Source organism: Rhamphochromis sp. 'chilingali' (assembly GCF_963969265.1).
Source record: "Rhamphochromis sp. 'chilingali' genome assembly, chromosome: 7".
NCBI classification, from domain to species: domain Eukaryota; kingdom Metazoa; phylum Chordata; class Actinopteri; order Cichliformes; family Cichlidae; genus Rhamphochromis; species Rhamphochromis sp. 'chilingali'.
In genome coordinates, this window is record NC_137934.1 from 8,614,524 (window position 1) to 8,630,913 (window position 16,390).

The 16,390-nt window shown below is 38.9% G+C and overlaps 2 protein-coding genes across 3 annotated transcripts; both read left to right on the forward strand.

Annotated features, from left to right (window-relative positions):
• Positions 1-6,148: 6,148 nt before the first annotated feature.
• On the forward strand, positions 6,149-12,230 carry LOC308399656 (histone-lysine N-methyltransferase set-1-like). Its single transcript, XM_080887016.1, has 7 exons — positions 6,149-6,667; positions 7,336-7,461; positions 7,545-7,707; positions 7,821-8,013; positions 9,333-9,434; positions 9,646-9,751; positions 11,621-12,230. The coding sequence occupies exons 2-7, from the start codon at positions 7,359-7,361 to the stop codon at positions 11,635-11,637; spliced, it is 684 nt and encodes a 227-aa protein (XP_080743142.1). The 5' UTR covers positions 6,149-6,667; positions 7,336-7,358; the 3' UTR covers positions 11,638-12,230.
• Positions 12,231-12,302: 72 nt separating this feature from the next.
• On the forward strand, positions 12,303-15,143 carry LOC308400123 (uncharacterized protein). 2 transcript variants are annotated; one of them, XM_080887622.1, is made up of 4 exons: positions 12,303-13,586; positions 13,885-14,043; positions 14,122-14,178; positions 14,608-15,143. In XM_080887622.1, exons 1-4 carry the CDS (start codon positions 12,377-12,379, stop codon positions 14,853-14,855), a joined length of 1,674 nt encoding a protein of 557 aa, XP_080743748.1. In that variant the 5' UTR covers positions 12,303-12,376; the 3' UTR covers positions 14,856-15,143. The 2 variants fall into 2 exon arrangements, with proteins under 2 accessions (XP_080743748.1, XP_080743749.1); XM_080887623.1 differs by having other exon boundaries at positions 14,125-14,178.
• Positions 15,144-16,390: the final 1,247 nt, after the last annotated feature.

Below are 16,390 nucleotides of genomic sequence, written 5' to 3' on the forward strand. Positions count from 1 at the left end.
AAGAGACGTTGTTACAAGAAGCGTTGGGTTCATTATGCTAGACCTGTGGTCTTGCTTTGTAGAACTTAATGCTGTTAAGGCTAATGCCTAATAGAAGGGAGATTTCTTACTATTGTTAGAGGTTATCCTTCTCTTGTTGTCTGAGAGCGGAATTTAAGTCAAAGTCAAAGTCAAAGTCAGCTTTATTGTCAATTCTGCCACATGTACAGGACATACAGAGAATAGAAACTACGTTACTCTCAATCCCTAGATAAAATAGCAAATGAACATTTAAATATAAGAGTGATTAAAAATGCAAGTAAAATAATTAAAAAGTAAAATTTAAATAAATAAATACAATACAATTTTTACATATAACAAGAAAGCTATACAATATACAATATAATGAGTAAATGACATTGAGTGCAAACCAGGCAGAGTAGTGCAAATGGAGATTTGGTAATGTACGGTAAGAGATAGTGTAACAACAAAGTCTTATGAGGTAGTGGCAGTCCAATGCTCCACAAAGTGACTGGTAACTGGTGCAGGCCAGTGCAAACATATACCTTAATAATATTCTCAATTGATTGTGTACCAATTCTTGTCTCTCCAAATCAAGACCAATCATTGCGTATGCGATCTGGAAGCAGTTTTAGTTTCAAAACTACTAGTGCAATGTTACAAAATGATGAACATAATTCAGTCTTTTTTTCCTTTTAAGCCAACATTTCAAGCTGAAATATGAGCCGTGCAAGCTGCTAATCACTATTGCTTTCATTGCCACTAAATGCTTTTTTACCCCAATTTTTGTATCTAATTCCTGTTTAAAGCAGAGCTGCTTTTTGCATGTTTCATTTATCTCTTTTGTCTATGATGACATCGTTAAGCCTTTAATCCAAGGACACATAAAACAAGGAACATGCTCTGCAGAACCCAAATTACTTGTTGAAGATGTATCACATGTCATTCCATTTAACTGGATATTCCAAGAATCATTGGTCTGTGTTATGAGTCCACACATAAATACACAGCTCCAGAGGAAAATATGTCTCAATTATCTGCAAATGCAATAGATTCTAAAGGCTGTGGATTATTAATAAAAAACTAAATTCAATACTTTGTATTTGTTGTTGTCCTTGGTTTGACTTCTTATTCCCTGTTTTCCCACTGCTCTCTTCCTCATCTATGTGGTTCTCTGTCTATGTGAGCAGTAGGAATGCCATTTCTTCCCTTCTTGCCTAGCTTAATTTGGTATCGTACAGGAAATCTCCTTCAGTGTTGCTTAATTTTATTCAGGTTTCCAGGCATTGTTAGTGCACAGCTTTCCCATAATACCATTTCAGGCTAAGGTCTGAGGCCTTTTACAGGGCCATCCGGTTGTTCAGTGATGACGCGACGAATCCTACTTCCGGGTCTAAAGTAGTCTGCGTTTAATATGGCTTTTGTGTTGTTAACATGTTTAATGCTATGTATTTTCTTCTATTTGATCTCAAAAAGCTCCTAAAACAGTCAGTGATCACTGTTGACCTCCCTTGGCTTTTATTACCGCTAATCATTTATTTAAGCTCAGTTTTTAAAACCTTAGGATGTAACTACAGCCCAGCCCATGCAGCAGTATATGAATGACTAACCTCGTATTGTGGATGGATTATCTCAGTTGTTCTCCTGGCTGAAGTTTGGTCCTTTTACAGCATCCTGCCATGCGATTACATTTGTTCCTGACCACCGAGAACACTCACGGTAACTTTTATCGAGTGGAAAAAGAAGTTAGCTTGTTTATATTATGCTAACGTAGCTGTGTCGCTAGCGGTCACGCAGCACATCATTATATACCAGCTAGCCCAACTTCAGTAACCCTACAAACGTTACTGCTGTTTAGTTTTCTGTCTTCATTTATGCTGGAAGTGATAACAGAGCTGTACGTTTTAATTTGTTTCCAAAACCCCGCAGTCAGGACATGCTATATTGTATTTAGATAGAAGCTAGCGAGCTAACTCCCTGCTAACTTCTAACTCCGTTAAATGTCATAAATTCCGTTTTCATGGATGCCTGGATGTTAAACTCAATTGTTACACCTGGTAGAGCAGAACGCTGATCATTTTATTAAAGATGAAAGACTTTAGACAGTTTTTCAACTCTCAGTAATGCCACAGTGATCGTTTGATATATGGACCTGCAGCGGAGTTTAGACCCAGACACGGCTAGTGACGTCAGACTGAACAACCGGATTGCAATACCTTTCTTTATTCTTTGTTAATTTTCAGCCATTCTGCTGTAGATTTGCTATTGTGACATTTGACTCTAGAGTAGTCAAATGAGTACAGACAACTAGAAGTACAGAGGACTTCATTGTCAGCTTAATGACTGCAAGGTGCCCAGGTCCTGCTGCAAAACAAGCCCAAATCATTATCCCTCCACTGCGCTACAGTGTGTTTATGCTGATATGCTGTGTTTAGATTTCTCCAAAAATGGTGTTGTGCCTTATTGCCAAGCATCTTCACTTGGGTCTTGTCTGTCCAAAGGCCATTGTTCCAGAGGTCTTATGGTTTGTTCAGATTTAACTTTGTAAACGTAAGTTATGCTGCCAAGTTCTTTTTAGAGAGAAGAAACATTCTCCTGGCAACCCTTCCAAACAAGCCAAACTTGTTCAGTCGTTTTCTAATTGTGCTGTCGTGAACTTTAACATTTAACATGCTAACTGTGGCTTGCACAGTCTGACCTTGGGGTGATTTTGCTTGGACTTCCACTCCTGGGAAGATCATCAGCTGCCTTGAATGTTTTCCTCTTGTGAATAGTCTTTCTCAGTAAATGATGGACTGAACGATGGACTTTAAATTATTTGGAAATGATTTAATAACCCTTCTTTAAGATTAAGCACACTGATGTTTTTCCTCTTTGGCACTCTCTTAGTGCACACCTGATGCACACAGAAACTGTCCGACAGTTTCTCAAGCACACTCTGCACTGTGGATTTTATTTTTTATCTTTGTTATCATAAAAATAAAAGCTCTTACTATGCAATATTGTACTAAATGCTACTTTAAATGTTGTACTGCTCTAAAAATTTGCAATTACGTTGCACACGTTTTTTCACCCACTGCTTCAACATTTTGATATAGTTGTTTGTTTTTTAATAAAAAATGATACAATCTAATATGTCAAGGTTTTTTATGTTGTATTTACCTGATTTTATCACCTGCTAAAGACCAGATTATATACCAGTATGTTCATGCATACTCTGTGATTTAATCAAGATCACAAGCCTAAACTGCTGTGGGAAGTACTCTGATTTCTGCCACCCAATGGGCCATTTGTCAGTGTTGCCAGCCAGCTTTATACAGCAGCTGTCCCAGTATAGTGGACAAAAACATAACAAAGAAGATAGAAATCATCCATATATACACACACTCATGCAGTCTATTTTAAGAACCTCAAACAGTTTAGTTTATGGGCTTATTCGCTGTAGTTTTAAGTAGAGTAGTCTTATAGTTACACCTTAGCTAAACTGCAGTTGGCATGCATGGATATTTTTGGAATAATTACTTCAAAATATTAAGTGTGATCTTTGGAAATAGTTTCCATGGGATGTAATCATCTAACATCGGTGTTCTGGGTTAGAACAAGAGCTCAGCAGAAGCCATAAAAGGAGGCTGTTTATGATTTTATAGTCTACAAATCATTCATCGCTGTAATAAACCTGACTGTGGTTCAACTGTACTTGCAATATAGAAAAGAACTTGTAACTTTGCATAGTCAAACTGTGAAAGAGTAAATGGTCTGTATGTCTTAAGCCAAAGAGGATGTTGCTGATTCCCATGAAAGTTTAAAATATGTCTGCAAAACATTCTCCTCTTTTCTGGAGGCTGTTTTTCCCCCCCATCCCAGCTATGTCCAAAAACATTTATTCAACCCACATCCCTTCTCATCACTCATCTCATCTTCCCTCACTATTTTCACTCATCCATTTTCCATTTGTATATCCTAGACTTTTTTTTTTGTCTTTTTAAAATCATTTTATTCAGTTTATTCTTTTCCTGACCCTTTATTTTAGCCTCTCTTTTCTCCTCTTTCTGTTTACCTTCCAGATGTCTTTGAACATGTCAAATTTATACCAATGGTAAGCTTTCATCATACTCCCCTGCTTCTTTTTTCCACAAAAGAAGGCAAAGTTTTCCAAGCCAAGCCTTTTGGGGGAGAGAAGAGAAACTCGCATGAGGCGAATCCAGTCTACTTTTAAAATTCTATCATGCCGATGTCCAGGTGCGCTTTATGTTGTCCAATAAACCCGCTCATGTTTCTCTCAGACAAGCCAAATCTTTGGGGAGAAATGGGGGCTGACAGTTGTTGTCATGTCATTACTTGAACTGCCATAACTTCTAGCTACGATACCGTACATGTTGTAATGTAATCCAAACTGAGATTACTCATAATCGGAATGTTGCAAATGTCCACGGGGTGTCTTTAGTGTCAGTCTAGAAATAGCTGCTTAAACAAAAGAAGAGTAAATTATGACCAACATTATGAGATGTGTGAAAATGTAATAATGCGCCAAGCACATGTGATGTGCTACATCTGGCACATTAATTTGAGAGGCCACCTAAAATCAATGTAGCATTTGCACTTTATTTATGTTTCATTAATTTACAGAGATATTTTACAACTGGCTTACTAGCTAATAATCTACAGCTTTGATAAGGCAGAGGTAAAATTGTTGATATTGGCTGGACTCTTGCAAATCTCACTGTGGTGATAAGGATAAGGAGCATTAATGCATTTTGGAATTCTTCCAAGTTTCTCTTACCCATGAAGCCCAAAGCTGTTTAAGGCATTATAAACCTGACTGCACAGTATTGTGAGTCAATGATGATCTGATGCCTTAAAATATAGTTATTAGACTCTTTCCGTTAACTGGATGTCTGTTTACAACAGTGAAAGATGTGAACATAGCTGCCTGAGCTGGAGAAAATATCCCCTTTTAGATATTACAGCACATTTTCTGGTAAATTACATGTCTAATAAACATGCTCCTAGTGGTTAAAAAGCATTAATTTAGCATTATGCAAAATAGCCTGTGTAACACCTTTAAAGCCACAGAAAATGCATGGCAGACACCAGAGGTCAATGCATAAAAAACATGCAGTTCTTGTGTAATTTGGGGTACCTCAGCCTTTTCTCCCCGTTTCCCTCCCTTAAGATTGGCTTCATGACAGCCACCCTTCCCCTGAGACCATTTCTGATGAGGTTTCATTGAACTGTGGATGGATCAACTGAAGGTGCAGATGCATCTCCAATATCCTGTGTCAGGTGGCTGCTGTTTTTTCTTTTCCTTAAGTGCAAAATTTCTAGCAGCTATCTTTTCAGGCCTACCATTTCTTCTTTTACTCTATACTTTCAGACATTCAGAAAGACTGGAGAACTTTTGTTTGAAACCACTTTAAAATAATTACGAGAAAGTTCAGCTCCTTGGAAGCATAATATAAAGGAATGAGGGGGGACTCAAGACTTTTGGCCAAAGCTTAATTTCATCTAAAAGACTGCAGCGTGTGTTTGTGTGTGTCAGCCACTTTGTGTGAACCTATATCCAACACAAGTGTTTCTCTTACACACATCATTTGAGAGATGAACCAACCGTTTCTTGGCTGAGTGCATCTCCACTTGAAAATAAGCCGAGTCAGCACCACAGATACCGCATAGTATTTTTTTTTTGTTTTTGCAAAATCTCCTTCAACTTCCAAAGAACTCTATTAGACAGTTTCGCGTAATGTGTTCTGGGGAAAAATTCACACTTGTTTTCTGTCTTTCTCTTACAGACAAAGAGTGAAACAGTTTAGGCATTAAGTAGAAAACTGTCCCACATCATAGTCTGTCTATACAAACTGTGTATACACCTCTGCTCACATGTTCTGCTCACTGCTGTGAGATAAATAAATCTTTTTGTTATATGATATAGGATCTCTTGGTGTTTTCTTCAAATCTGTGATTTAGGGTGTACTCAGCTTCAGTATCTGCCAGAGTGTTTGCATGTTGGAATGAAATACATTCATGGCGTGTCAAAGAGTGATTTACTATTAAGGGTAACTTCTCATTAGAACATCTGTGTTCCAACACTAACAAGCTAAAGTCTGCACATATATGTGTGTGTGTGTGTGTGTGTGTGTGTGTGTGTGTGTGTGTGTGTGTGTGTGTGAGTGCGTCTATGTGGTATGGATTGACATTTGACCTGCGCTGTACCTGGGCTCCGGGGACATTTCGACTTTTTGCTGTGTATTCATGTGTCCCCCTAAAACATGACTTGTAAATGCATTTTTAAGTGTCTAAATAATAATTTTTTCTACTTCTTATGAGGTCATTATTTATCTTTTGACCTGTATTTGCTTAAACTGTAGTGTAAATTCATTTATTAAACTATAATTAAAAGATTTTCTGATTTTCTTAAAAGTCCACCTATACCCCTCACCTGATTTTTGTGTATTCCAGTGTATTGCACAGCGACGTTTCGAGTTAGAGTGGATGTGTGTAGGTACTGCAATTTAATACACATTTTCAATACACACGGCCGGAAGTCATTGTGATTGGTAGGCTATATATATAGGCGGTACCTACAGGAAACGGCGCCACAACTTTCGCGCGCGTGCCCTTTAACAAGTGTATGTCGACGGCAATACGAAGACTGATTAAAAACACAAAGGTAAGCCTTTTTTAATGTAAAATGCACCATGACTTTAATACTATATGAAATTATAGGTGCACAGGCCTATATTAAACTGGTTTAATTTATGCTTTATGGACTGTTAGTGAGTCTTTGAAGAAGTAAAACGGCCCCAGCGTTTGTCATTGAGTAAATAAAATAGGGCTGACGACTAACCGCGTCAACGCGATAAAGCGGGCTAACCCGTGTTAGGATTTACTCGGTGTTAAAGCATTATTGTGGCTTAAACGTGTTAATGCCGACATCGCGACTAACGCGATTAACAATTAAACCAGCGCAGTCTGAGTCAAAATCCCTGATGTCGCTGTTAGCTAATTTCGGGCAGTTTGTCCAATGTCTGTCCATTCTGCTGACAGCCCTAAAATAAAAGCAAGGGTATAAGTGTATTTAGTCGTTTATTTATTTATATGCCTGAAGAAAAAACTTCTTACAGTTTTGATGCCTAAGCTTTCTCAGTACTTGTATCACTCTCTGCAGTCGCCATTACAGAAATGTCACATGTCGCCATTTTGAGTACTAGGCCTTAGCACTATGAATAAGTCAGCTGTGTTTATGCTGTAAACTACACTACTGCTAGTTCTGCTACTACTGATGATGATGACAATGATGACGATAATCGTAATACTTTATATGCTTTGGTAATACAGCCAATCAAAACGTACAGGAGAACATGCGAAGGAGACGCATTCCTCCACGGGAGGATGCAGTCTGTCATGTTTCTGCTGGAAGGGACAAACTGGGACTTGATATCCACTACATAAATGCCTTCAAAGGTAAGTTGGTCTTTAGTTTGGATTAGATTTGGAGTTTGTCACTTTGTCTTTTGTCACTCACTTGGTATGCCTCTGCAATTCAGGTCGGGGCATTTTCACGACTGTTCCATTCCAAAAAGGAGACTTTCTTTTGGAATACAGAGGTAAACTCATAACAAAAGAAGAATGTGAGCAGAGACACAGAGTTTATCATGACAGCCTGAAGGTGTTCATGTTTGAATTCAAGTTTGATGGAAAACTCTGGTGGTGCGTATTATATCAGTGTAGTTTGATTAAGATTAAATTACACATTGCTTTTGATTTATGAAAAAAAAGCTTCCTAACTAGTTAAGCTAATACTTTTTTGCCTAACCCCACAGTGTGGATGCATCTCAAGAAGATGGGTCATTAGGCAGACTTGTCAACGACAACCACATCAGTCCAAGTGCTAAGATGAAAATATTAAATATCAATGGAAAGCCCCATCTATGCTTATTTGCAAGCAGAGACATAAGTCCAGGTGAAGAAATAGACTATAATTATGGTGACTCGGATTGGCTCTGGAGATGCAAGGTATTTCTACAATTGTACTTTTTGGAACTGATAAATTGCATACCCTAAGCCATTTTTACATTTGTACCTACTCAAATTGGCTTAACGTGACTTAGGGCATCTAGTTTTTCACTGAAATTGAGTATCACCTACTGTGCCTGGGGTAACTATAGCAATGCAGCCGAGCATCCAGTGATATAAATGCCACAGCAAGCATGGACGTCAAGGTGACAAAATGCCTGCTGCTCAGTCTATACTTTAGTGTTCAATTCAGGGATCACGCTGTTAATTTTGGTCGCTATTTCAAACATTTCAGAGTTTCAAAAATGATGGCTTGGATTTTCACGAAGGAGGCACACTCATAACTTATCAAGTGACACCATTGACCAGCCACCTGGTGGCATTCAGTCTATGTCAAATTTTCTGATCACTTTGGATCACTTGGAACCTTGGTTGCAGTAGTTACTGAAAAACTACATGGTACTATAACCTACTGGAAAAACAGGGGTAGGTACTAATGGAAAACAGGCAATTGTGATGGCTGCCACATCAAAGCCCTCTAAAAGCACTAAAAAAATATCAGCAGGTATGCAGAAATAAAAAATGGCTTTCGGTTTCTAAATTTTAACAGTGATTGATGTTTAATGTGATTCTACACAGCAAAATCTCCAGTGTTAAATTAACACTGGAGAGTGTCTATAAGGGTCCACACCTCTGAGTGTTAAATACAACACTGAGTGTTAAATTAACACTTTTGACAGTGTTATATGTTTAAAAGTAACCTAGTCAGTTTTGAAGATTAACAATGGCTAACACTGAGCAGTGCTGATTTTCTAACACTGGAAAATAACTCAAAATGTTAGAAATATTCCAGTGTTAGAAAATCAGCACTGCTCAGTGTTAGTCTTTGTTAATCTTCAAAACTGACTAGGTTACTTTTAAACATATAACACTGTCAAAAGTGTTAATTCAACACTCAACAGTGTTGTGTGGACCCATATAGACACTCTCTAGTGTTAATTTAACACTGGAGATTTTGCTGTGTAGCCTCTTTAGTTAGATTCATTTTAAATTTTGTCCCTCGAAGATAAATGGGCCCTAGTGACAGTTCGTTGCTGCTACAGGTGATTGTTTTACTCCTTTAGCAATGGCTTAAAAAATAAAGAAATCACACTGACTATTTGTCTCTTAATCATAGGGCCTTAAATTCTCTATACATGACAGTGAATATTTTAAAGACAATAGCTTGAAACTTATCTTTCTCATACAGTTTATTTAATGTTTCAAAAGCCTCTTCAAAAATGCACTGTATATTCATTTTCTATCTGTTACACACGAAGACGGAGACCAGCCAGATTCAGAAGACTGTGAGCTGCCTAAAGCCGCAACCAAACAGCTTTCCAAACAATGATCTGGACCTGAAACATCCAGAGCCTGAAAGGGTAAATATAATCCAGTGTACCACTTAATGAACTAATAATTTAATCTATCATCATTCTTTATGGATGCTGTGTGTGTGTGTGTGTTTGGCAGTCACCTGGGTGTGATGTGATTTACATGGACGAAGTTTATTAGTTGATATCTGCAACTGAATTGAAAACACACCTTTCCAACTGTCCAAAACAAATAAATGTTGCAATATTTTGCTAACAGTGTCACAATCATCGTCTGGTGTGCACAACAATATCATCTTTGGACAAGTGCATTCAGTGTGTGGGACCGGTTTCCTCCCTCAAGTGGCTTGGCTATAAGTGCAAAGGTGAGACATTTAGTGAATAGGTACAGTGTATAGTAAAAAGCATTAATAGAGTTCAACAAGTTAAGACTAGCTGAAATGAACACTGCTCCCTTTTTAATTAATGGGTGGTCACGTCTAATTAAAGAAATACAGTATTACCTCATTGGTGCAGGACCTTGTAAAAATGGTATACTTGGGATTGTCCTCAATTCCCCATTCCATAACATAAACTGCTCAAAATAATAAAGGGAACACTTAAACAATGTGATGTTACTCCAAGTCAGTCACACTTCTGTGAAATCAAACTGTTCACTTAGGAAGTAACACTGACAACCAGTTTCACATGCTGTTTTGCAAATAGAGTAGACAACAAGTGGAAATTATAGTCAATTCACCATAATAAAGGACTGGTTCTGCAGGTGGTGACCACAGACCACTTCTCAGCACCTATGCTTTCTGGCTGATGTTATGGTCACTTTTGAATGCTGGCGGTGATTTCATTTTAGTGGTAGCATGAGACAGTCTACAACCCACACAAGGGGCTCAGGTAGTGCAGCTCATCTAGCGTAGCACATCAATGTGAGCTGTGGCAAGAAGGTTTGCTGTGTCTGTTAGTGTAGTGTCCAGAGCATGGAGGTGCTACCTGGATGTGGAGTAGGCCATAGGAGGGCAACAACCCAGCAGCAGGACCGCTACCTCCACCTTTGTGCAAGGAGGAACAAGAGGAGCCCTGCAAAATGACCTCAAACAGGCCACAAATGTGCATCTGTCTGCTCAAATGGTCAGAAACTGACTTCATGAGGGTGGCTTGAGGGTCCAGCATCCACAGGTGGGGATTGAGCTTGCAGTCAACACCATGCAGGATGTTTGGCATTTGCCAGAAAACACAAAGTTTGGCAACTTCAGCACGGGCACCCTATGCTCCTCACAGCTGAAAGGAGGTTCAAACTGAGCACGTGACAGTCTGGAGATGCCGTGGGGAACGTTCTGCTGCCTGCAACATCCTCCAGCATGATCATATTGGCAGTGGGTCAGTAATGGTGAGGGGTGGCATTTCTGTGCCTGCCAGAGAGCCTGACTGTCATTGGGTAACAAGATGAGGTCCTCGGACCCTTTGTGAGACCACATGCTGGTGCATTTGGCCCTGGGGTCCACCTAATGCGAGACGACACTGGGCCTCATGTGGCTGGAGTATGTCAGCAGTTCCTCCATGACAAAGGCATTGATGCTATGGACTGGCCCGCCTGTTCCCCAGACCTGAATCCAATTGAGCACATCTGGGACATCATGTCTCACTCCATCCACCACAAACTGTCCAGGGGTTGGCAGATGCTTTAGTCCAGGTCTTGGAGGAGATCCTTCAGGAGACCATCCGCCACCTCATCCCGAGCATGCCCAGGCATTGTAGGGAAGTCGTACAGGCATCTGGAGGCCACACACATTCAACTACACACTTTCATGCCACTCAACTACCTAAAGAACAAAGTATTTAATAAGAATAATTCCTTCATTCACATCTGGGATGTCCTTTTTTTTGGGGGGGGGGGATTAGCAGTGTATGTGTAGTCATTAAAATATCCTTAATGTGAACAGTTTTTTTTTTTTGTTTGTTTTTTTTTTTTTTCAGCATTTGACATTACTGCAATGCTTTGACAAAAAACTACTTCACTTAAATAGAACTGCAAAGCTAAATTAAGTCTATCAAAATGTGTTTCAGTTTGTTTAGGGGTCTGGCACAAATCTTGCCTTGCAAAATTGGCAAATCAGAATTGCCACCAGTCAACACAGGTGTGTATCCCATTCATATTTGGCTTGACTTTTTTTCAGTTTAATTTTTTACCTGTCTAAAGTATTGATCAATTAAAAAAAACTTTTGTTCTTACATTCCAGAAAGAAGAAATTTCTGAATATTCAGGGGAGGATGGATTGCCACATTCAGTTCTGGATCAAATATCAAGCGATGATGATGGCAACCACAGCATATCAGAAGAAGAATATGTGCCAGATTCAGAGTCATATGATGAAGATTCAGATGAAGACATCTCATTATTGCCAAGCACATCAAAAGGTCTGCTATGCCAAGATGACATCTCCAAAGCGCATGAACAATCAGATTCAACGAATTTAATCCACAACTTGACAAAGGACAAGCCACAAGATAAAAGTGAGCTTTGCGAAACTGAATCAGAAAAAATGACTTTAAGTAAAAGAAATTACTGCTATTTTTGTGGCAAACCACAAGCTAAAATTTCCCGCCACCTGAAAACGCACAAAACGGCTCCTGATGTTGTGCATGCATTTTCCCTGCCTAGAGACTCAAACGAGCGTAAAAGTCTGTTAGAGAAATTGAGAAATAAGGGAAATTTTAAGCATAATGCTGCAGTTTTGCATGGTGGAGTGGGACCACTGAAAGTGAAGAGAAGACCCAAGATTAAAGCAGTAGAGGGAAAGTTTGCTCATTGCTTTTATTGTCAAGGGATGTATGTTCGCAAGGATCTTTGGAGACATGTCCGCAGATGTCCTAACAAACCAAAAGATGACACGGATAAAAAACCTGGAAGAACCAAAGTACTCGGCCTGGCTTTAACTCTGGAGTCTCAGTGTTATCCGCAGGTGTCAAGTGGAGTCTGGAAGGTTCTTGCTGTTATGAAACAAGATGAGATTGCCTCAGCTGTGCGAAATGACTTTACTGTTATTCAGTTTGCCCAGTCCCTCTACAATAAACATGGACAAGACCCTACAAAGTATGATTATATACGACAGAAGCTTCGTGAAGCGGGACGTTTGTTGTTGTGTCTGCGCACAGAATTCTCAGTGCATAACATGGAAGAAGCTATTAAGCCTGCTAATTTCCAGAGAGTTGTGCAAGCAGTAAAGAAAGTTTCAGGTTTTGATGAAGAGACACTGTCATACAAAACTCCAAGCCTTGCGCTGAAACTGGGACATACACTGCATAAAATGTCTGACATTATCCATTGTCGTGCCCTCATGACAGAGGATGAAGCCCTAATCAAGTCCACTGATGCGTTAAAGAAGTTGTATGTCTCCAAATGGTCTGAGATGGTGTCTCACCGTGCCTTGAACACATTGAGTGAGGCAAAGTTTAACAAGCCATCAACATTGCCCTTTACAGAAGATGTTCGGATTCTCCATCACTACCTTCAAAAATCTGCAGAAAGTGCCTTTTGCAGCTTGGAGAACGAAGCCACAGCTCAGAATTATGCCCAACTTGCACAAGTTACACTCTCACAAATCATTGTGTTCAACCGAAGACGTTCTGGAGAGGTTTCAAAGATGCGCCTCAAAAGTTTTCTTGAAAGAGACAAAACAGCACTCCACACAGATGTTGCCATGGGGCTCTCAGAAATGGAACAGAGACTCTGTAACTATTTCTGTAGAATAGAAATAATGGGAAAAAGGGACAGAAATGTTCCAGTTCTGCTAACACCAAGCATGCTGGATGCTCTGTCACTACTGGTTAGTAGGAGGCCTGACTGTGGTATTTGTGCCACTAATATCTACCTCTTTGCAAGACCCCGATCAATGAGTCATTACAGAGGAATGGATTCCTTGCGTGTTCATGCACACCAGTGTGGAGCAAAGCAGCCTGAGTATCTAAGATCGACACAGCTCAGAAAACATGTTGCCACACTCTCACAAGTCCTTAATTTGAAAAACAACGAACTTGATCAGGTTGCAGATTTCCTGGGTCATGATATCCGCGTTCACCGCGAATTCTACAGATTACCAGTTCCCACAACACAGCTGGCCAAGATTTCCAAACTGCTTTTAACACTGGAAAAAGGACAACTTTCCCAGATCCAGGGGAAATCACTGGATGAGATCAAAATAGAAGGTTTGTATTGAAAGGAGCAAATATTAGGGCAGTAGTTGAATATTATGCTTTATCAACAGAATTAAAACCTAAAAGCACAGACCATTCTGTTAAATGTCCATGATTTAAGGTTCTTGAAGTCTATTGTTTCATCACTTTGCAACATTTGGCAAACTGCAGAGTGGTGGCCTTAAATAGTAAAACTATGTACTATAATTTCCAGTATTTGTTCTGTATTTTGTCATATCTCGTTGTTAATGTGAGGTTTTTGGGGGGTTTGTGTTTGGTGTTTTGGGGGGTTTTTCCCACAATTTCTCAGATGAAATTGCATTAAGTGATGCTGAAACAAAGGACAGTGAGAGTGAATCAGATGATGATGACACAGCACTCACAATGTTGGCGTGTGGCACCAGTGAGCCTGTACATGCAGTAGCTGATTCCACAAACACAGCGCAGCTCCAAGACACTGTAGATTGTGGTAAGTTACCACTAGCTTGGTTTCTGTGGATAAAATGTTTGTTACAAATATTAAAACTTAATCAAATTGTGTAATCAGCAGATGAAGGACCACTCACAATGCCTGCAGCAAGTGAGACTGCTGCTCCCTCTGAAGGTAAGGGGTGCAGTTGGTTCTCTAAGCTTATTATTGTTTCATCACTTTGCAACATATGGCAAACTGCAGAGTGGTGGCAAAAAGTCACTTGGATGAGTGACAAAATGTTTCTCCCACTGAAAACGCTACGTCCAGATTAACAGAATCAACGTTTTGGGATTTACTTACCTGGATGATTGAGCATGCATCAAGAGACTTTTATTCAACTTTTTATTCAGTCTTTTATTCACAGCGGAACACTAAATGTCTCATTTTAGAAATTTGATAAATTTTCAAAGAGAATTTTAGCTCGTTTTGATATAGATGGTAGCAACACATTTCAGAAGTTAGTACAGGGTAGCATCCATTCTTTTAACCACCAAATGTTTTTTGTTTTTTTTGTTTGGTTTTTTGTTTGTTTTAACTACTACTACTTTATATATCTTCCAGAGAAAAATGCTGCTCAATCCCACAATTCCCGAAGAGCTCCCAAAAACATGTGGTCCAAGGCTGAGGTTGCTGCAGTGATGAGGCATTTTAAAGACCACATAAACGAAGGGAAACTAGCCACCAAAAATGAATGCAGTCATTGCAAATTGGTAGAAGATCCGGTGTTGGCAGGAAGAACAGTTCAAAACATACGAGATTTTGTAAGAAACAGAGGATTAACTGCAAAAAGGCAGAAAAAAATGAACTAAAATAACTGTTTAGCCAGATGTGGTTTTACATCTTGGTCAGATTGCCAATTGTTGTTAACACTGATGTTCTGTTTAAAGAAAAAAAAAGTTCTTGTTAATTACAGAAGTAGTTTGTATTTCATAATTTTTACATTTAATTTATTTAGGGGTTTTTTTTGACAGGTTATATTTAAAATAAAAAATTATAAATGCATATTTTCTCCCCTTAATATTTACCTTTAGACTATTAAAATTCATTTTAAATGTTTTTAATTTTTCTGTTTTCTATATTTTTATATTTCTGTGGGAAGCGTGGGCATTTTTGTCCATAGATTTCTTTTTTATTTATGGTTAAAATTAATGTTCAGATCCAAGAACACTAATAAAATGATGTTCCAGTAATCCTGTGTCCTGTCAGATGTGTATTCATGGTAATGATGAGCTATTTAAATATTACATCATTGTCCCTTTAAAGACCCAATATTGTTTTGGTTTTTTTTTTTTTGGACCTCATAAAACACATTGTTGTCAAGTGGACAATGTCTACAGAAAACACAATAGAATCTGGTTGATGTGTATCAGTGTATCTAGACTTCTATAGGGAGTGTATGAGGTCTGAAGTGACCCAAATTTTTTTTCAGATTTTTTTCGAACACTTTAACCTCGCTCCCTTGGCTCTAAGTCCTTTGAAAATGGTAGTCCACTTAAACCACCACCGGGCGGATTGACGTAGTATAGTCCCTCCATACCACATAGACCCGTGTGTGTGTGTGTGTGTGTGTGTGTGTGTGTGTGTGTGTGTCTATGCGCTGTCTGTTGTAAGAAAGCAGCAGCTTTGTGGCTTTCTTGTTTTTTTGTTTTTTTTTTCTTAAAGGAATATTCTGGAAATTCAGAATTCTATAAAATCTGCCCTGAGAGATACCCTATGGTGGCCCTGAGAGGCCAAATGGACTGCAACTTAAGAAAACACCAGCAATAAGAAAAATGCTGCAAAAGCACACAAAACACAACGGAAATGAGAAAAAACTAAACAGAAATAGAAAAAACACATGTCCAAAAGCACAAGGGAAGTATTTCTTCCCACGACGGACCAGTTGCAGGAACCAAAATATACTAAGAATTGCGCTGAGAGACACTTAAAAGAAGTGGAGGTTCTATTGGTTTTGTGAGGAAAGAATAGATGAGAGGTAAGTGTGTTAGCCTAACTATTAGCCTAAAAATCTGTCATCAGTATTAATCATGATAAAACACACCTAGCATGTTTTGGGTTCCTGCAACTGGTCCGTCGTGTTATTGTCTCCCCAGAAATACTTCCCTTGTGTTTTTTCCTATTTCTGTTTTGTTTTTTCCTATTTCCGTTGTTCCATCCAGCTCAATATCACGGCAAAGTAATACTGTTTCATGATAAGTGCTTTTGGTGATATAGGCTTTTAATTCTAAAGTCCCTGTTTCTGTTTTGTGTGGCTTTCAGTTCAGAGTAAGATATGTGTCATATGGTGCTGGGCATGTGGAATTACTGCAGTGGAAAAGTAATGGATAGATCATGTGGACCGTTC

Coding starts and splice junctions, on each gene's coding strand:
- LOC308400123 (XM_080887622.1), top strand. CDS start 12,377: ATGAAACAAGATGAGATTGCCTCAGCTGTGCGAAATGACTTTACTGTT. Junction 14,044..14,121: donor CCAAGACACTGTAGATTGTG/GTAAGTTACCAC, acceptor TTGTGTAATCAG/CAGATGAAGGACCACTCACA. Junction 14,179..14,607: donor GACTGCTGCTCCCTCTGAAG/GTAAGGGGTGCA, acceptor TATATCTTCCAG/AGAAAAATGCTGCTCAATCC.
- LOC308399656 (XM_080887016.1), top strand. CDS start 7,359: ATGCGAAGGAGACGCATTCCTCCACGGGAGGATGCAGTCTGTCATGTT. Junction 7,462..7,544: donor CTACATAAATGCCTTCAAAG/GTAAGTTGGTCT, acceptor TCTGCAATTCAG/GTCGGGGCATTTTCACGACT. Junction 9,435..9,645: donor AACATCCAGAGCCTGAAAGG/GTAAATATAATC, acceptor TTTTGCTAACAG/TGTCACAATCATCGTCTGGT.